The sequence below is a fragment of the Monodelphis domestica genome, chromosome 3 (genome assembly GCF_027887165.1).
Source record: "Monodelphis domestica isolate mMonDom1 chromosome 3, mMonDom1.pri, whole genome shotgun sequence".
NCBI lineage: Eukaryota > Metazoa > Chordata > Mammalia > Didelphimorphia > Didelphidae > Monodelphis > Monodelphis domestica.
The window spans coordinates 167812085-167834206 of record NC_077229.1 but is presented as its reverse complement, the minus strand read 5'-3'; the positions used below and the strand labels follow the sequence as shown (position 1 = coordinate 167834206).

At 33.4% G+C, this 22122-nt stretch overlaps 1 protein-coding gene across 5 annotated transcripts in view; it reads right to left on the bottom strand.

The window, feature by feature from the left end:
* UBR5 (ubiquitin protein ligase E3 component n-recognin 5) overlaps window positions 1-22122 on the bottom strand; it is a 185300-nt gene that overhangs the window by 64140 nt on the left and 99038 nt on the right. For all 5 annotated transcript variants that reach the window (XM_056823240.1, XM_056823244.1, XM_056823241.1 and 2 more), the window contains exons 10-16: window positions 21902-22018; window positions 21708-21818; window positions 20869-21023; window positions 17488-17605; window positions 10663-10847; window positions 8289-8398; window positions 4454-4566 (exon numbers count right to left, since the gene is read on the bottom strand). In XM_056823240.1, the coding sequence (XP_056679218.1) occupies window positions 4454-4566; window positions 8289-8398; window positions 10663-10847; window positions 17488-17605; window positions 20869-21023; window positions 21708-21818; window positions 21902-22018 (909 nt within the window). The remainder of the gene's footprint in view (window positions 1-4453; window positions 4567-8288; window positions 8399-10662; window positions 10848-17487; window positions 17606-20868; window positions 21024-21707; window positions 21819-21901; window positions 22019-22122) is intronic.

Genomic DNA, 22122 nt, shown 5'->3' with positions numbered 1-22122 from the left:
TGTGAAATTATAATCCATTGATACCCAGAAGGAAAAAAGCTTTTCAACTTTATAATCCGTCTTCTTCCTCTCTTAAAGGAAAGTTAGATGGTGCAATGTATCCATTGGTGCATGGGACTTGGAGTAGAGGCAGGAAAGCCTGAGATTCAAACACAGTCCCTCAGATACTTACTAGCCATATGACTTAAGGCAAGTCACTTAACCAGTTTGTTTCAGTTTCTTCATCTGTTAAACAGATATAATAGCACCTCTACCTTCCAAGGCTGTGGTAAGGATCAAATGAGGTAACAATTGTATAACATTTAGAACAGTGCCTATTATCATAATTACTACTGCTGCCATTACCACTAATATTAAGACTTTACAGAACATTTTATTCAAGCCCATAATAGCAGCTAACATAGAACTTCTATATTTTCAAAGTGACTGACTGACTGGGTCTAGTCAAGTCAGTAAACATTTAGTATGCACCTACTGTGTTAAGCACTGAGGAAAAAATTTAAAAAGCAAAAAAGTCCCTGCCCTTAGGGCTCTTTCAATGTAATGTGAAAGAAAACAAGTGATATCCAAGAACAAGATTTATAAAGGGCAAAGTGGTAACAATCATAAAGTGAAAAAGCCTGTGATTGCCTGTAAGGTAATTATTGTAGGAACTGCCATCTTTGCTTTATAGATGGTCAAAGTAAACTCCAGAGGGCAAAGTAACTTGCAATGGCCACACAGTTAAGTAGATTTGTGTGTGAGATTCAAATCTCAGTTTTTATGGCTTTTAAGTCTATAATTTTTTTCCATTATAGCAAGCTGCTTCTCACCTTAAAAGAACTCAAGGATGCCTGTTTTGACAACTAGGAACAAATATTCAACATAAAATTGCATTGATTTAATACTGATGTACTGTTTATATGTTAGTATGAAAATAAGAAAAGCAAGAATGAAAAGTAAGAAAAAGAAGAATTCTTAGGCTTTTTTAGTTAACTGGTTTTAGTTTTTTCTTCTTAGGGAAAAAGTCAACGATTTCCTTTCAGTATTTGGCAGAATTTATATATCCACAGAATAAATTTTAGCAGAAAAACACATTTTTTGTTCAGTTGTGTTTGACTCTTCATGATCCTGTGGACTATCATATCACACTAATACTCTATGTGGGGCTTTCTTGGCAAGGATATGGGAGTAGTTTGCAATTTCTTTCTCTAGGAGGTTAACTGAAAAACATAACTGATTTGCCCAGTGTTACACAGTAATTGTCTGATTCTGACTACTCAGATCTTCCTGACTACAAGACCAGTATTCTTTTCACTAAGCCATCGAGCTGCCTCCAAATATAAAATAAGAAACTTCAAAACAGTTGACTTCCAAGTTTTTAGGTAAAAAAAAAAGTGTAATTATAGGAGAATAGAAGCATTTCTATAGGAAACACCCTTACTAGTATACTGTTAAAACAAAAACCACAAGACAAATAGGCTATTACCCTACTTAACACAATCAATCAATATCTCTCTCTCTTAAAGAATGTGTGTGTGTGTCTGTGGGGGGGGGGGGGGGGTGGATATTGTGTGCACATTAACTTTTATTGCAGCCTTTCCAATTTTATTCCTTCCTCACCACTTTCCCTTATAGCAAAGAACAGTTAAGCAAAATGAGACTACTGAGTTACAGCACATATAACATTCCACAATTATATTTCTCCACCCTTCTATTGCAGAAAGTGAGTTTTATCAACTGTCCATTAAGACCACAATTGGTTGATATATTTATTTTTTAAAATTAGGTTGATTGAAACCTTCTGATTTCAGATCAGTCATTTCCAAATACAATAACCTCCCTACCATGCCTCCAGCTCAATGAGACTTAGATTAAAAAAAAAAGGGCAATTAGTAAAACAAAAACAGAAAAACACCCAATTCTGACAGGATACACACTGTTCTGTACTCAAAATTTCCCACTCTAAGCTGAAAAGAAAAATGAATGCTGCTTTATCTGTTCTCTAAGATTCAAGATTAATCTTATTAGATATTCAAAATTTGGCTTACTTTTAAGGTTCTTTGCATTTACATTATTGTATTCATTTTGTAGGTTGTTGTTTCTGGTTTGATTTCTTCAGTATGCTTAATTTGATGAAAAAAAATTTCCTATGGTTCTTTAAATTCATCATATATTCACTTATTTTATCACATTCACCCACTACAATTTAATAAACTATTTCCTAATTACTATCCCTTCCCACCCCTATATGACTTGTAGAGTAAACAAACTTTCTTTTTCTATCATTTACTTTCCTGGGATACAGATTTTTTAAGTGAAAGGATATGAATATTTTAGTGAATTCCATTATATAAATCCAAGTTTTCCCAAATTAATAATTCACAGCAATGATAGCAATATTAATTGCTATGCTCCCAGAGTCTCCAACATTGGTTATTTCCATCTATAACCACTAATAGGTATGAAATGAAACATCAGAATTGGTTTAATTATAATTTTCTCATTAGTGATTTATAGCATATTTCAAATATAGCTGTTGAAAATTTGCAATTCTTTTAAAAAATAAGTACTTAAATTGTCCTTAATATTCTATTTGATGCAAAGATTATTCCCCACTTACAAATTTAAACTTTTATTCTGGTTGCATTAGCGTTGCTTTTATAAAACTTTTAAAAAGTTAAACACTCAAAATTGTGTATAATTTCAATTATGCTCATCTCTATGCAAGTCAAGGAACCAACAAACAGTTTTAATTGCCTACTGCATACCAAAAACTGTGCTATGCACTGGGGATATGAAAACCAAAACCAAAAGTAAACAGCATTTCTAAAGAGCCTTACATCCTATTGGGGTAGAAACATACACATATAAATATATTCAAAATAAATAAAATATATCCACAAAGTAGTTCATGAAAGGGAAGTAGTAGCAGTTGGGCAGGTAAAGAAGGCTCCATATATACTCTTCAAGGAAGAATGGGATTCCAGTTAGAGATGAATACTGAGCATTTCAGGGGAAATAAAGGAAGGCTAGTGTAAACCGTGCCATGTAAGGGAAGAACTGGAAGAGCAGCTAGGCAAAAACATTAAAAAAAGAAGGAATGTATTAGGTTAATTATGAATTTTCCCAATAACTAGGGTTCCAACACACAGTATCTTACAGTACTGAATTTTAATAATCTGATACTTAATATTCATGGTCTTTATATATTTTGAGCTTATAGGACAGCTGATGTAAGTTGCAAGTCTAAAATTATTTTCCAGGCAACCATTTCTATTTTCCTCCATATTTTCTATTAGGTATTAAATTTTCCTAAATTAATTAAATATTGAAATATCATTTTAATTTTCTCTAGGCTTTGCTTATATAATCTGTTCCAACAGTCTATTCTTCTACTATTCATATTCACCCAGTACCATATAATTTTGAATATTATTGCTTTGCAATAAAATATGACAACTGGTAATGCATCTTTAGGCCACCACTTCCACCTTCTACATCTGATTACTTTCTAGATCTTTTGTTCATCCAAATGAATTACCAATAATAATTATTATTTTAATTATCACCGACTGACAGAATGAATGGCACAGCTCTAAATTTGTAATTTTTATTATAAAGATGCAGTGCTAACACAGTTTCTCAAATTACTTAATCCCCGAGGGAGAACAATTTATACTTTTAATTATATTAAGTCCAAAGTATATCTTGATAGGTCAACTGCCACCTGGCCCAATATTCAATGTATTTTGTAAAAAGTTAAAATTCATGAGAATACTGGAATAGCATCTAAGGAATAAATAACTAGGGTAGACTATCTAGAACGAAGGGGAGAAATGTGTAAAAGGTAACAGATAAGAAGAATATTGAATTTTCAAAAATGAAAATTTGTAAAGGTCTAAAAATGGATGGAAGAAACATGTTCCTTGGCTCTAAGTTCTTAGATATTGCAGCTATTCATTACCAAACAACAGGACACTGTTATGGACTCAGAAGATAATATGAGGTTTAGACAAAAGAATTTCTATTCATCATGGAGTTTTTTTAATCCAATAAATTCACTAAAGGCATAAGGAACAAATGAAGTTAATTAAAAATGTTATGTATTAGAAAGTTATCAAACAAAAGAGGAAGAACATTACAGGAAAATTCCATGGAGGACATGCAGTTATTGTTAGCAGTAGGATTCATAAACTGGGTGAAATACTAGACTAAATGCATTTTAAAGTTTATTACAACTCTTAAGATTCATTCAATCCATAAATGGAATGATACCAATAATTAAAATAAAACACAGATTGGAGAATACAATGGAACTATCTAGAAATGCTATTACCAAAATACGCTGAAGAATTCTTTAAAACTTAAGTTGCCTATGTTAGAAGCAGAAATTATGTAACCAATATCATTAGGGCACTTTTAAGTCAAGTCTTAACATCTCAAGAAGAGAGAACAAAGGTTTTCTCCAAACCTTGCCAACAGGAACATTCTTCACATCTTCTACGAACACCACCTCCCTAAGAGACCACTGTTCTTCATTGACCTTCTCCTCTTCTTTTGGAGCTGGAGTAGACCGTCGTCGTTCTTAGACAACAACAAAATGGTAAGTACCAAAAAAATAAAAAAATTTAAGAGACTTTATAGATTTCATCTAAATATGAGAAAAATATGTTATATGTAAAGAAATAATAATGTTAAAATATAAAAAGATAAAATGCCCAAGAGCAAAATGTCTTAACAATTGCTATATACATCTTTATAAAGACATGTGGGTTAAAAAAAAAAAAGCAACCACAGTAACAAAGTTTTTTGAATACTACAAGAAATTAAGAAAAAAATAATAGGTTAAATAAACCCAAATTGAAGTTAAGAAGTGGAAAAATATGATAAATTATATATAATTGTGCCATAGATTTACTGTATGAGAATTAAAACCAGAATCTGAAGAAACTACTTGATTTTAAAATGTTGAATTTGAATTGCATGGCATCAAACTTTTTTGATGTATTGAAACATAAAACTAGGCAGCATATAAACAGTCCACTGAGCTAGCCTTTCATTCACATGAGAACAAATGGGGTATAGCTGACAATCCCCTGCCCTTTTACAAATTCTAAAGAAATTAACAAAAAATATATATATATTTTAGCAATGCCACATACTTCAATGGATTTATAATCTCATGGCTATACTTCTTTTTTAATCACAGATCAAAACCCATTCATACTGTATTATCATATGCTGCTCTGATCCATGTTCTCCTTACAGCTTAGAGAAAACTATCCAACATCCTTGAAGTCTTCTTCTAGGACTTAATATGTATTTTGTATAGCATTTGAGTTGGCCTTTTATTAATCCTCTTCATTTCTTATCTCTCACCCTCAAAACATGATTAACTCAACTCAAATTTCCTGGATGAAGTTCCTTATACTGATATATTTTAGAACTAGGTCCAATTTTAGAAATATAATATAAATCTAATCACTTTCTTCCTCCTCTTTAACTAAGGGTCCAACTTATTATTTATCCAGAAATACTTGTCACAGAGAAACAATAATTCAACAAATTAAAGAATTAAATTCTAAATAACAGATGAGATTATAGAACCTTTCTAATGCCTTCAGTAGGTTATATCAGCCAATCTCTTTTGAGTCAACATAAAACTCAAAGGGGCCCTATATCATCCTGACTATATTGACAAAAGGAATGCACCAGATCTCAGAAATTGTTCCTGCATTTGAACCTAAGAATGCCATCCATGACAGAGAAAAAGCCGTTTAGGAATTAACATTTTCCAATTTAATTTCTCATTTTTTATGTTAAGAGATAGTAATTACTGCCAGTGAGGAATATATCTCTGTGATTGTCAAGGAATCTTATATTGGCTCAAGTTATGCACAAAAGACTCCTTGTTGTCTTTCATTCTACCAAGCTAAGAATTTTCCTATCAATCATCAACACTGTGAGATCTAACATTCTTCAGCTTTATTAGCTATGACTGAAAATGTGGCATGAAGTACAGAACTGCTTCCGAAAGCTTGTTGATTCTTTTCTGCTATTTTCCATCTAGGTTTCATCATTAAGAGAAAAACTAGGCACATGGAATCATAGTTACTAACAACATCCTTTTCAGGAGTAATAATGCTTGATTTTTTTCTACTTTTAAAAACTCTGGGGGTCAGCTGGGTATCTCAGTGGATTGAGAACCAGGTCTAGAGATGGGAGGTACTAGGTTCAAATCTGGCCTCAGACACTTGCCAGCTGTGTGACCCTAGGCAAGTCACTTACCCCCCATTGCCTAGCCCTTACCACTTTTCTGCCTTGGAACCAATACACAGTATTGATTCCAAGATGGAAGATATGGGTTTTATTAAAAAATGATAATAATAATAATAATAATAATAAATACAAATTAAAAACTCTCCCTTCGCCCTAAGCTGTGTTGTAAAATGATCCCATGCTATTTTTAAGATTGGATTGTATATACCACCCTATTTCTTTGGAATGCAATTAATTTAATCCGTCTGTCCTGATTTCATGTTCGGTGTAGTAAAAAAACCATACTGGATTTTTCAACACAGAACCTGAGTTCAAATCTCAGTTCTGTTACTTACTCTTATGACCATAAGCAAGGCACTTATCCTCTGAATGTTAAGTTTTCTCAACCATAAAATTAGGAAAATGGGGCACAATATCCCATGAAATTCCACAAACTTATTACTATAGAATATCTGGGATTGAGGAAGGAGAATTAAACCCTATCATCCTGCAATAAAAGTCAGGTACTGTGCAATGTCTTAGAATACAAATTTGAAAAAATGAGAGTTCCTGCCATCAATGAATTTCCATTTTATTGGGTACAAAATGCTTAGAATAAGTATACAAAACTATACAAACAAAATAAATACAAGTAATATAACTAAAGGGAAATACAACTAGGGGGAATCAGAAGAGACCTTAGAAGGTGACTTATGAGTTAAACTCTGAAGAACACTAGGGATCCAAAAAGGTTCTGGGTAAAGACTGAATCCATTCCAAGCACAAAAGACAACTTGTGCAAGTGTTTAACAATAGGAGAAAAGATGGCATATATGGAGTTTTAAGGGTGTCAGGAGGTCATGACTATAGAGTACACCAGGAAAAGAAATTGACCAGAAACAGGTTGAAATACACTTTATATGACAAGCAAAGACAATAAAAAGTCAATGAAGCTGAATTAGGCAAAGGAGTGGCCTGTGCTCTAGAAGTATAATTTTGGAAGCTATGGAGGATAAATTAGAGGAGGAGACATTTAAGGTAGGAAGACCAATTAGGAGGCTACTATATAGGAGGGGAGAGGTGATAAAGTCCTGAAATAAGTCAGTGGGCATGGAAGTGGAAAAGAGAAGATAGCTACAAGATGCTGGGAGAGTAGAATCAATAACACCTATCATATAATTGGGTAACCTGACTCTATTCATGGTACCACCTACGTGGCTGAAGAGAGTAAACTTCCCTAGGGTAACATAACTAATATCTGAAGAAATATTTGAAGATAAATGCTAGTCCACCACACTATCCAACATGAAATGAAGACTTTTAATCTTTGATCTACTGTTGACAAAGTATCAAAGCTTCAGAAATGAAGAACTTTAGAAGTGACTATTTCATTTTACAAATGAGACATCTAAGGTTGAGTAACTTGCCCAGGGTCAAACAACCAGCATTTGTGCAAGCTAAGATCACAGATCTGGAGCCTGAGTAGAGAAGTCTCTAAACCAAACCCTCCATTTTACAGAAAAAGAAAATGAAGACCTGGGAGGAGAAGTAGCTGCCTAACATCATGGAGCAGGTAAATATCAGAGGAGGACCACAAACTAGAGTCTTCAGACTCCAAGGCATAGTTTTTGTTCATTTGTAATACAGGACTGCATCAGTTCTTCCTAGAATTTCCCTATCTTGTCATTTCCTTCATTGCAGTATTTTTTAAAATTTAACATAAGTACTGAAAAATGTGATGAAGAGTTTCCCTGATTATTATTTTTTTAAGTAGCCACAACCAAGTTCTTTGTCTGACTCTCTATAGATATCTGTAGAGCATGATTTAATTTAGGTACCAATTCATTTTAGCTTAGGGTCTACTTTATCTTGGGAATACCAATATTACTTCAGTATGATGAGAGTATTGTCAAAATTATAAGAACTTTTTCTTTTTAGAATCAGTTTTTAAGTTATGGTCATACCTTTAAAAATATTACAGTGATATAGGCTAATAGTACTACATAAAAAAATTATTTTTAACAATCTATACAAGCTACACAACTTACTATATGGCATTGATGCACTGCTTGCAATTGAAGAAGCATCACTACATGTGGAAGCTGGAGAGGGTGGGGGACCCATTTCAGTTTTCACAGGCTCCTGTTTACTTTCAGGTCTAAAATTCAAAATAAGATTTTACTTCTCAGTAAGAAAACAGGTTATCAAAAAAATACAACATTAAAACTTGGTAAAATGACTTTGAGAAAATCATTTTGTATTAAACCATACTTAGAATTTCTCAGTTGTGTCCAATGCTTAATGACCACATTTGAGGTTTTCTTGGCAAAGTGGTTTGCCATTTCTTCCTCCAATTCATTTTACAGATGAGGAACTATGTCAAACAGGGTTAAATAACTTGGCCAGAGTCACAGCTAGGAAGTATCTGAGGCCAGAATTGAACTCAGCAAGATGAATCTTCCTAATCCCAAGCCATCTGCTCTATCCGCTGGACCATCTAGCAGCACTTTTAGGGAATAACCCAGGATCAAATTATGGAGCACTAACTCCCTGTTTGTCCTAAATCAAGAAATTTCACATTTTGGTCACAGAGATCAAAACTAAGTTATCTCCAAGGTTCCTAATCTATGGACCAGAAGCATAGAACACATTCAATTCAAGTTAGTTTAACTCCAGTTAGGGTACATAACTACTGCAGATAAAAGTCTTTATTTAATGATCTATTTTATGTCCATTAAAGAAATGCCATCAGGCAATTGTTAGCTGGAAAAAAAATCTCATCTGATATCATGAAGTCAAGAAAAAAAGAAATGAAACCAGCAATTCATTCTGTGAACCACTCCAGTCATCAAGAATTATATGATACTTGAGAAGCTTAAATGGTACATACTCTCATTATCTTAAATTAATAATGCTTCTTGTAAGAAAAATTAATCATTTTCAAATCTCCCAAACCAAAAATAAGGGAAAAAAACAAATCTTCCAAAAAGTATTACGACTTTGAAATTTGAACAAGCCAAAAGTAAGGTAAATGTATAGATTTAAAACTAGAGAATAATTGTTAAGATTTTTTTTTTAAAACCCTTACCTTCCGTCTTGGAGTCAATACTGTGTATTGGCTCCAAGGCAGAAGAGTGGTAAGGGCTAGGCAATGGGGGTCAAGTGACTTGCCCAGGGTCACACAGCTGGGAAGTGTCTGAGGCCAGATTTGAACCTAGGACCTCCCATCTCTAGGCCTGGCTCTCAATCCACTGAGCTACCCAGCTGCCCCCAAGATTTTTTTTTTTTAATCAATATCAGACAAGACTTTTTAAGAACAAGATTTAGGATAAATATAACTACATGGCTGAACCATGATGGTGCTGTTAAGCCAATGAGGAGTAATAATTTATATACTTTTACAAGAAAAACATAGTAACATCCACGTGGAATTTAAGAACTCTATTAAAATCACTTTTACTTCCAATTTAATTTCATTTTCATTAAGATTAACAAAAGTGAGGAAAAAGAAGGACATAGAACTTTGTACCTTTCAAGTCAACTTTATAAAGGTTCTACCACAGTTTTAGATGACCACAACAACCTAAGATTTTGAAGTTTATTTGATAATTTAGTAAATAAATTGGTGGGTTTTTTTTATTATTTACTAACATCAAACAGTTGGTATATGAATAGTTAAAATGTATTACATTAAAAAATCTAACATATAGACAGGGACACTAGTGGTAAGAGGCTAATTATAAAGCTTCAGAATTTTTTTCTTTAAAATCTGACTGAAGAGGGCTTCTTTAGAGTAAGGTCACAAGCATCCTCTTTTTCCATCACCAGAGACCCACATTTTCATGGTTTATTTCCACAGGGTGGGAAAAAAAGAACACAAAAATATTAGAAGCATTTCCTTCACAGTATACATTTCTACATATTTTAAGCTTTATCATCTGTAATATAGTAAGAAGCTATGAAATATGATTCAGCAGATCTAACTAATGTTGATCGGAAATAAAGAATAATTTTAGAAAAAGAATAGTCATGAATTTATAAGAGAACGTATGGTCTAATGAAAGACACCAATAGGAAAATTCCATGTTATTTGATAATCAATTCTTCTCATTAACCTTTCTATTTAAGATGGCAGATGATGATTACCTTGAATTTAATGAAGGCAGAAACTAAAAATACCAAATGATCAATAAGTCCTTCTATACACAGATTCACTATACATAAATTTCTAGGGAAATGTTCAGTTGTTACTAGGTATCTTCTTGATTTAATAACACTGAAATTTGCTTTTCAAATTAATTTTTTTTAAGTTTTCATAGGATTTTTGTAAGTGTCCCTACCATGTAATGTTGTTGCAGCTCCTTACAAGGTTCTGGATTTTTTAAAATAGTGTAACATCAATAATTCATTAAATGTACTTACTTGGCTTCAGTAGTTTTGCTAGCTTTCTCCATATTTTTCAAACTTTCAGGTGAGCGAAGTTGGAATCTACAGCTGTCATTCATATTCCAAACTGATTCCATTAATACACCAACTTTAGGAATTCCAGCACTAATTGAAAAAGCAACTGCTCCAGCATGATAAAGAGGATTATTTCTTAAGCATACCTGGAAAAGAAAATTATCATCTGAATAGGAAGATTTTTTAAAAGAAAGTTAACAGTAAACAGATAACCATCAAATATTGTTTTTTATTTCACACACACTCCCCAGTAACATTCTAAAAACATTTTCTCCCATTATATGTAAAATCAATTTTTAAACATTCATCTTTTTAAATCAGAGTTCCAAATTCTTTCCCTCCTTCCTATCCTCCCTCTTATTTATTTCCTTCTCCCTTCACAGAAACAGTAAGCAATCTTACACAGAGTTTACATAACATTATTTATAAAAAGTAGGATTACATAAGCATCACAGAATGGACATGAAGGAAAGAAATAAGAAAAATACCAGAGAAGCAAGCAATAAAGTTTTAGGATTAGGATAGAACAGTACAGTAACTTGATTCCTTAATTTGTGACAAATATAATCCTTTTTTTTTTGTTTGTTTCATTGTAGATCTAGGGCTTTTTGACAGCTACTACCCATACTTTATACTGTTCTTGTTGCTAAGATGAAGACAAATACTACCTCCCAGGGTCTCCGTAGGCTGGCAAACCTTAAAACACCAAAATAAATGTCAGTGGAGAACATTTGTGCATTTGTTGAGGGGAGGGGAAGAATATGTCAGGGGCAAGCTTTAGATCTATGACTTTACTGAGATAGTTAACAAAGTGAGAAAATAGGCACATAGGAAGTTCCTTGTGAATAGGGATTGTTTCATTTACCATATTTGTAACCTAGCACACATGCTACTTGACTAATTCTACTTAAATTAAAAGCATTAGAAAGGAAATTGTGTGCAGGCCCGAATTCAAGCCATCAGTTATGCAGAATCATTTCCCCAGTAGCCTAGCATACATTTCTTCTCTCCAGAGAAAATCTCTGGGAATTTAACTCCCACCCCTTCATTCCTGGCATTTCCCAGGTAACCAATCATGTGTTAATAACTTCAAATTCAGGCTGCACATCTCTGGTCATTTGCTCCTGCAATTTCCCAGGAAACCCTTTATCATCCCTGGACTCAGCCATGCAGCAAGTAGCCCCTTTACTATAGATAATTCCTAGGTTGCACTATCTCAGCCCCTGATGGAAGCTGCCCATCCCTAGCTTTTATACCTCAGGGCTTTTTTAATAAACTAGGAACATTTTTCAGATCAGAGCTATCTTAAATTGCTATATCATGCCTCTTGTTTCAAATCATTTGGTCTGTATTTTACCTAATGCTACCTGCTATCAGATGTCCATCCTGGGCCTCACAGGATTCAATATTTCTACCTACTACAACATTAGAAAGAAGTCCTTGAACAGTCTAATTACCCTACTTCCCTTAAACAGACCTTTCTTCAGCCACTGATACTCTGCTTAAACAATTACCTCAATGGTTAGTTTCTGATTTATATCGATCCAGAACTACCAATCAACATTGTACAAAACCCATTACCCATTTATCAATACCTATTATTCCCTTCATCGATTCCCTTCAATCCTATCCCCAGATACCCCAAAATTCAGATTTACCTACACCTTTCACTGGACTCTATGGAATACCTGCTCCTTTGTCAAACTTGCTTTCATCTTAAACTTCATCCTTCCCCAATCTTCCTCACCTTGAGACCTGGCTCACTCCTTATGAAAGGGAGTTCCCAGGTACCCTTTCCTGTACATATTTGATTCCATTCAAATCCCCTGAATAACTGGTTACAAAGAAAAGGACTATTTCTTGATCTTCAAATGCCACCGCTTCCTCTAGAGCACACTTCTCCCTCTAATGGCAACCTCTCTTCCACTGAAGTTCACTCAATCAACATTATTTATCACTCAATCAACATTCTAATAGCTGCAATATATTAGCCTCCAAGGGTCTCCCTCCCTTTCTCAACTAACTTGGTGGCTGACTTGTAGTCTTTCTATTTTCTTTAACTCCTGCCATTATAGAATAAGACTTCAATATACACAAAAATTTTCCATCAAACACTATAAACTTCTTATGTTCTTAAACTACTTATTTCTTATGACTTACTTCTAATTTCATATATCAGTTACATAAAAATATGGTCATACCTTTCTTAAATCTTGTTATCATCCATACATGTTCCACTGCTAGATTCATTAATTATTAATTCCCTTCTCTGGTTGTAGTCCCTAAGAATCTCATTTCTTCTACCTTATGATTCTAATTCTCTTTTTTGACCTCACTATGACCCTCAAATCCTCTACTCTTCAGATCTTTTATAGATCATTAACTCTACTCTCCTCTCCCAATGTGACCCTTTGCTGAAGCAATTCAAAGCCACACTCTCTTCTACACTACCACACTTTGCTTCTTTGTCTTATAAACTTTTCTTCAACCTTAAGATTATATCTCAACTTTCCTCATAATCAAATACCACTGAATGAAGCTACAGAAAATTTCACATTTAGCAGTAAGAGGGTGTTCCCATTCTATCTCATTTTCTCCATATAATTCTTCTATCATGCCCCTATTCTCTCACGAATGTTCATGTTCTCCCTTTCTATTAGATTCTGTACTTTTGCTTGCAAAACCACTTGTCTCCACTGTCTTAAAAAAAATTAAAAAAAAAATTTAAAGCCTTATTTGACTACTATTCCTATTAGCTTTAGTTTTATACTTCTCATTTCTTTTGTGGCTAAACTCCTTGAAAAGCCCATCTACAATTGATGCCTCCAATTACTTTCCTCTCATTCTCATGACTCATCAAAATCTGACTTCTCATCTCATATTGTACTAAAATTGCTGTCTAATACCTTTTTCTTATTCTATTCTTTCCTGATAACTCTAAATCTTTTGGCAGTTGATGACACTCTTCTGCTTTCTACTCTTCTCTCAAGCTTCTCTAAGCATCACTTTCTCCTGGCTTTCTTCTTCTTTGCTAAGGATTCTTCATGGTCACACTGATTAACCATAGGTACCCTTCAAGGCCTTGTTCTCTTCTCCCTCAGAACTATCTCAATTAATGATCTCATCAGTTACCTTGGGATTATCATGTCTATGAAAAAGATTTCCAGAATCATATATCCAGAGCTACTATCTCTACCGAGCAATACTTTTATAACAATCACATAGGGAACACTTTGAATCGGATATTTAAAAAACGCCTTAAACCAAATATATCCAAAATAAAACTCACTATCGTTCCTCAAAACTCACTATCTTTCCTCAATCTCTAAAACTATTACCATTGAAGGCATGACAATTCTGGTAGTCAACCAGGATCACAACATAGGTGTCATCAACTTTTCACTTGTACCCAGCTAAGATAGTCCCAAATTGGTCAATTTCCATCTTGACAACATCTCTCCTATATCCTTTTCTCTATACACCTCCTGGTACAGGCACAAATCTATAACTAAACTACTGCATTATCCTTCTGGACAGTGTCCCTGACTCATTTTCCTGTACTCCAGGATATCCACTGAGTACAGCATTTATTTTCCCAAAGCTTAAGTCTAATGAATCTACCAAACTCCCCATTAAAAAACTGCAATGGCTCCCTGTTATCTCTAAAAATCAAATGTAAAGCTCTCTGTTTTGACTATTAAAGCCCTTAACACCTGGAATGATCATACTTTTTCTATTATCTTACACGTTACAACCTTGCAAAGAAAATAAAACACTGTCTCCCAGGCCTTGCCTTTTTAAGGCCCTCCCTCCCTTCCCCTACCTCTTAGAATTCTTAAAAGATTCAGTTTGAATCCTACATTCTGAGAACAAGGCCTTTCCCATACTCCACCCCCCAAATGTTTATGTCTCTTTTAGATTACCTCTCATTTACAATGTATAGATCTTATTATGAATATAACTGTTGCATGTAATGTGCATCATTTTATGTGAGCTCCTTAAGGACAGAGGACATGTTTCTGACTCTCTTTGCATGCCCACTGCTTAAACTTTTTGCATAAGGCAATAAATACTCATTGACAAGAATGACAGATTAAGTGACATCACAAGATCATGCAGGTAGTACCTATTCACCTCCATGTTCATCAGCTATAACTCCTTTCTGACAGTCAAATTTTCACTCTAGCTTTCCTTTTGCCCAATGATGCCAACCCACTCCTTTATGCTCGCCATGACCTAGAGTACAAAAATAGTTTTCTCACTTCATTTTTCTAGCCTTTTTTTTTTACATGATAAGGTTAATGTGGACATATGTTTTGTATGGGTTCACATATGGAATCGGTATTATCTCATTATTTGCCTTCCCAGTGAAGAAGGGACAGTATAGAGAGAATGTAGAACACTTTTTTTAGTGTTGAAAAAATAAATATGTGGGAAAAATGGAGTGTCTCTGTCTTTCTGGAATTTATAATCTAGGAGACAAGACAAGAATCAGCAGTATAGTGGAAAGAACTAAGAATCCAAAGCCTTGGTTTACCCCATTCTATAAGTTTCCAGTCTAAAAAATAATCAGGTTTTTTACAAGACTGATGGAGGGGAAAAATATAGAAATATATGAAATATAAACTGGTGGCATATATAAAAAGCAACTGAGATGTCTGTTTCCCATACTGTTTCTCTTGTAGATTTCCTGAAAGGGTTTGCCACCGAGATTAGGTTAGTAAGAAAAACAAGAAGTTTTCCAAAAAATTTATAATTACATAGGGAAACTTTTCATGGTTTAATAAGATTAAATTCTAAAATATTATGGAAAACTATTCAAATATGGGATAATTGCTTAGTAGATAAGAATGGTAATTTATTGTCCTTTTAATTAAAAAATGCAGCTGAAAATGAATACAACCTATGAATCTTAATTATGCCTGAACATAACAAATGACCAATGGTCCTTCTACTTTTCAGCCAAGGAGAATTCCTCTGATATGTGATTTAACTTCCCATAGAAGAAGCTATTGTCAATTGCAACAGCCTCAAACTTTAATTTTCCCCAGCATTTGTTCAAAATCCTATCCTATTTATTTATTCTGAGTCAAACTGGTCTAATCTGTTGCTGAGCTAAGCTATCAAAAAAAAAAAAAAAGCACTGGGGGCAGCTGCGTAGCTCAATAGATTGAGAGCCAGGCCTAGTGATGGGAGGTACTAGGTTCAAATCTGATCTCAGACACTTCCCAGCTGTGTGGCCCCGGGCAAGACACTTAACCCCTATTGCCTACCCTTACCACTCTTCTGCCTTGGAACCAATACACAGTATTGACTCCAAGATGAAGGTATGGGTTTAAAAAAAAAAAAGCACTATGACAGTATGTTACTGTGTTTTCATGAATCCTTTAGATATTATTTCTCCTTATTCCACCTACATTTAGGTAATTTAATGTAATAATAATAAAATGTCTACTTTAGAACTTGCTAAAAATTTAATCTAGCTGGAAAAAAAAGACTTAAAACCAATAGAAATCTTTATTTTTATTCAATTGAGAATATATTAGTCATCTACATAATGCAATTCTAAAATTAGAAAGTCAAAAAGGGATATGTATGATTGGTGAAAAATGATAAAAGGATATAGGCCACAGGCACAATATGGAACTGGTATATGCTGCATAGAAACTAGGAGAAAAATTCAGTGAAAGCAATGTTTAAGACTAGAGATATCCAGTATTACCATTAAATTTTTTTAAAGAAAAACAAGTAAGAATACTACTGTTATCAATAATAAAATTAGCAAAAAAAAAATGAACGCTTCTATAAAAAAGAATTCTAGAATTTTTGGAAAGCTGAAAAGGTCCTTTGGAATTAGATGGTTGATGACCAAAATCACTTCATAAATGAGGAAATGTAGGCTTTGACACAATTATAACAAATAGTGATTTTCAAGGCTTAATAATTATTTCAAATAATTATATATGTAAGCCCAAATTAAAAATAGATTCTAAACACAATTTCTATTTATGCTGCTGTTGAGAAATAACAATATGGAGCTTTGAATCTTTAATCTAATTATGTGCTACAACCAAATGTTAGGCTACTGGCCATATCTTGCTAGCTAGTACCAAAACAACTATTGCCTCAAGAGAGAAAATGAAAAGAAGCTTTTTCCTCTCACTCATCCTACCTTCTCTGATATCGTTTGGAATACATCTAGAAAATAGGTATTGATCACAATTCACATAGAGCTTGAGTAGCTACCAATGCAAAGCATATTGAGAATTACTTCAAAACAATCCATATAGTTCTAAAGCAAGTCTTTGACATGCCAACTGCTCCCTAGTAAGCACTTAAGCTACCCAATTATTAGAAACTATTTAAAAAAATAATGAATTCAAGAATTTTCACATACCCTAAATAAGCAAGCTTCCCACAATAATCTGTTGGAATGCTGAATAACTTCTTTATAATACTTTTAAGGTTTGTAAAACATTTTAAATATTATCTCATTTGATTCTCAATCATCTTGTGACGGTTTTATTCCCATTTTACACGTGAGGAAACTGAAGGTTGGACACTAGAAATCTTATAAAGTTAAGGACTGTATGAAGACTTATTCAGGTCTTCCTAAATAAAAAATAGCATAGTATTGCTAAAAAGGAAGAATAACTACATGTGCCCATTGAGGTTAGACACCTTAAATAAGTATTTGATTTTATGATTAAATTATATAAACATTATGAAAAAAGTAATTTTTAAATGGAGGTTAAATCCTCTATACCAAATATAGTTTCAACTTACCTGGGTGCCAACTGTGATATTGGGCATGGAGGAAATGCCAGCACTAGATTTGGGCTTCTTATTTTTTGCCCTTGCCTTTTCTAACATCTTCTTCCTCTGACTAAAAGGGACCACGCCCCTGGAAAAGAACATACATACCAGACAAATGAGAAATTAAAACTGTTCTTTTGTTAGGACCTTCTGTTGCTTTAACATGCTATCTTAATGCAATGCTATGAAGCAGGGAGCGGTTAAAATATTTTTATTTTCCCCCAAGAATTTCAGAATCAAACAGTTAATGGAAGGTTTGAAGGATTGTTAAAAATTAAACAAGTAAGACTGTGATAATATGGAATAATATAATGGAATATATATATGGAATAATGGAATAATATAATATAACAACATAATATTTATATAATTTTAAACATGTTGTTTAAAAATGTAAAAACCCATCTTGGCTCCTGGTCCATATGAAAATCAGCAGTTTTGCCAGCCTAGCTATGGAGAAATTAAAAGATAAAATAAAATTCATGCACTAAGCACAATGGGATGGTCATACAATAATCTTTATATTTCCATATACTATATGTAGAGTGCTTTATCTACTTCTAATACTGTTAAATCATCCTCATTATCTGATAATCAGATATTATCTGCTCCCTTGCATTATGTGAACTTTTCTAACGACAAACAAAACATAGCTTGATTTTTGCAGTAGACACAGAGAAGAATTCTAACAAGTTGGCTTCCATCTCTGAAGTTCCTTACATACATTGATTTAAAAAATTACCACTCTCAATATGATAGCTTCATCTGGGTTATGTTCCATAGGGCAGATAAATATATCATTAATTTTATCACCTATAAATATTCTAAAGATTCAACAGTTGAATATTTGAAGTTATTTTGAAAGCAGATCTACTTTAGAAAAATACATGATATGACTTTAAAAGGAGAACATATTTTGTGAACCCTAAAGTAAATGTTTAACAAAAAATGTGAGTCCAACACTTTAAATCATTTACAATCTGTTATATTTGATAACTAAATATTAGCCAGGCCCTAAGTATTTAAATAACTAAAAATATGCAATTTAATTTTTACTGTAACTCACTGATATACATAAGAAGTAAATGGGACTTATTCTCAAAATTCATGTTTAATTATTTCCTTAATCAACTACTTTTCATTCATGCTAAACTTTGTTATTCTTATATTAAGAGTAGGTACTTACAAAACTTAGATCAAGAGTTCGCAACCTGGTGTCACTGAACCTCTTTACACCAGGAGGTTCATTTTCAATATCATGGGTCGTAATAATAAATTAACAAATCAATCAAAAAACATTTAATTAACACTTACTATAAACTAGGTACTATGGCAGCCAGTAGGAATATAAAGGATGAATGAATAACTGAACCTACATTCTGATAATTCTATTTCATTACATATTATTCCCTTTGATCCTATATAATCCCTAATTTAGAGCTATTGCTCAAGATTTCAAAAGTGAAATCCCTATATCATAATGGCATTTCCTACCTTGGTCATAAAATAATTCAAGAAACATCTGTTAAGTTTTTGTTTAAAAAGCAACCTATGGGGGGCAGCTGGGTAGCACAGTGGATTGAGAACCAGTCCTAGAGACGGGAGGTCCTAGGTTCAAATCTGGCTTCAGCCACTTCCCAGCTGTGTGACCCTGGGCAAGTCACTTGACCCCCATTGCCTAGCCCTTACCACTCTTCTGCCTTGGAGCCAATACACAGTATTGACTCCAAGACGGAAGGTAAGGGTTTAAAAAAAAAAAAGAGCAACCTATGAGGTGCTAAAGACAACACCACCAAAACTCTGTCCTCAGTTTAGAAGTGAGAAGGAAAATACAGCACAAGAATAATGCACAATAATTCCTCAAGACAGTACAGCAGTACAGTCAATTCCAAATGAAAGGTCAGTAGAAAAAGGAGACTTTAAAGTATGGGTACAAAGGAATAGGAATGTTCTAGGCAGGAAAAACAGCATGACCACAGGGAAGAAAACTCACAGGGAATATAGTGCAAGTACCAAATAGTTCAATTTAACAGTTGTATAAAGTGTGATGTGTTAATACAAGTTTAGTAAGAAAACACTATGGACCCTGAATGCTGATCATGTTATTTGATCTATTCATAAAGGAAAATACTTTGGCAACTGGGTGAAGGACAGACTGGGGAGGGAAGTGGGGGCAGAGGAGAGAGGGAATGGTAGAGGCAAGAACACTAGTGAGAAAGACAATATAATACTTCAGTCAGGTATAAACCAAGGCTAGAAAAGCCAAAGGTATGGATTAATAAAATATTACTAGGAACAGCTAGATAGCTCAATGGATTGACAGCCAGATCCAGAGACAAGAGATTCTAGGTTCAAATTTAGTTTTAGGTACTTCATAGTTGTAACTCCAGACAAGTCACTTGATCCCCTTTGTCTAGCTCTTCTACTATGAAACCAATACAATGTATTGATTCTAACACAGAAGGTAAGGGTTTACCTACTCCACCCCACCAAAAAATAATATTGTACTAATAGAATTCATTTGCTAGTTAGATGCAAGATGACAAAGAAAAATAAAAAAAAAAGTCAGGCTTTTGGGTCACTGAAATACAACAAGGAGAACAATACTGACACTGATAGTACAAATGAAATTAAAAGGAATAGAAATTGAGGATAGGAAAAGAAAGCAAAATGAAGTCTTCCTTTCCTAGTGAAAAAATGCCACAAGCATTTTGATAAATTCATATCTTATTATAGGAAAAAATTATAGGAGGAACCTATTATACTGGAAGCTATTTTATAAAACACAAATCAATCTAGATAACTAATCACCTCGATTATGTTCTACCTTTTTTAGCATCAATCAAAAGCGAATAGCTGAAGGGTAGCCAGGCTGCTCAGAGAGAGTTAAGCCTGGAGACAGGAGTTTCTGAGTTTAAATCTGGTCTCAGACAATTCCGCTGTGTGACCCTGAGCAAGTCTCTTGACTCAAATTGCCTAATCCTTTTTTTGTCCTAGTGTTGTTATATGGACAGAAAGTAAGGGTTTAAAAAACAAAAACCCAAAATCAAAACCAAAAACCCCACCAAATAGCCATTCCAGTTTAAACCTACGGAAAAGTATTTTTTATAGGCACTTTAAAAATATTTGTTGGCCATGTACTCTGCCGATTATTATTTCATGCTTTTCCATAACTAAAAATGAAATTATTTTTAAAACCTTTATAATAATTTCACACAAAAGAATCTGGGAAATTCTGTGGGCTTTTTTTTGTCATTTTGCTAAGTATTAACTTACCCTACCCCTTAAGGGCTACAAAATATCTCAGTTTTCAAGTACAATTTTCTCTAAAAATTTCCTTTTTTTACTTACCACCAATACAGATTATTCTCTAGTTGAGCACAGGTATATAGAGCACAACAGTGTAATGAAACTATCCGTTCTCCCTGAAGCTCTGAGTAAGTTTGTGCAGTATGCTCTAGTTTAGAGGCAACAGAACTTAAAGTTTCATCCACCCATGTGGCAACCTAAAGAACAAAATATTGCTTGTTTAGATAAAAACAATTTTCACAAAAGAAGTTTCTCAAGAAGATCCATGATCTACATACTTCATTCTGACATAGAATAGAAGTTCCATAATATGTTTACATCCAAATGCTGCACAACAGGTATATTGCAATTCTTTCAATTTTTGCTGTTGTTTTACATACCATTAATCTGAACTTATTTACACAGAAATAATCATATATTAATAACTATCATCATATTTTAAAAGGATAGGAAAGTTAACCCTTTCAGCCCTGGAAATGGGCATGGGAGGGAACAAAGAATCATGAGTGCAAATAATGGAATTTCTATCTGCTTATGACATTAATCAAGTCTCTGAATCAGTTTAATTTGGAAAAATAAAACATTTTCAAATACTAATATTTTAGAAATATGCATACTATTTTGCATAACTCCCTCACTTCTACCTCCTTCCCACTATCCCTACCCCACAATAGAAATGTGTTGCTAAAATGTTAGCTAAATGGTCCAAAGAAAGATAACAGAATATACTGTCATCAAAATATAACTTAATTTTTGCCAACAGTATATTTGAAATATTCATAAAATGTAAACTTACTATTTAGGAAGACAATGAGCTCTTACTTCTGATCAAAAGAAAATTAATTTAATTATGAAATGAACAGCAATATGGTGTTTCATACCTTATTATTGTCCGTAGCTACAGTTGCTCTGATACTATTTGCAGAAAGGAGGACTATCTTTTCATTTGTTAACCCCAAAAATGTTGCTCGTGGATGATGTAATGAAGGATTCTTTGAAAGCATAAGAAAAATTATTACTAATTTATGAACTGACTTGTCAAGATAATTAAACTAGAATTTGAAAGGTTAAGTACCTGTGCATTCCTGTAAGGCTCTGATTCACTCCATTTCCACTGATAGAGCTCCCCTTTATTACTAACTGCCAAAAGCTCAGAATACAGAGCTCCAATAGATGTAAATTTTGTTCCATCCTGCAAAATAAATTAGAAAAATGTAGCATTATAATATTATTTCTGAAGTTTCATTTATATTTTGTTTCATTTATCAAAACATTATCTAGGAATTAAGAAAAAAT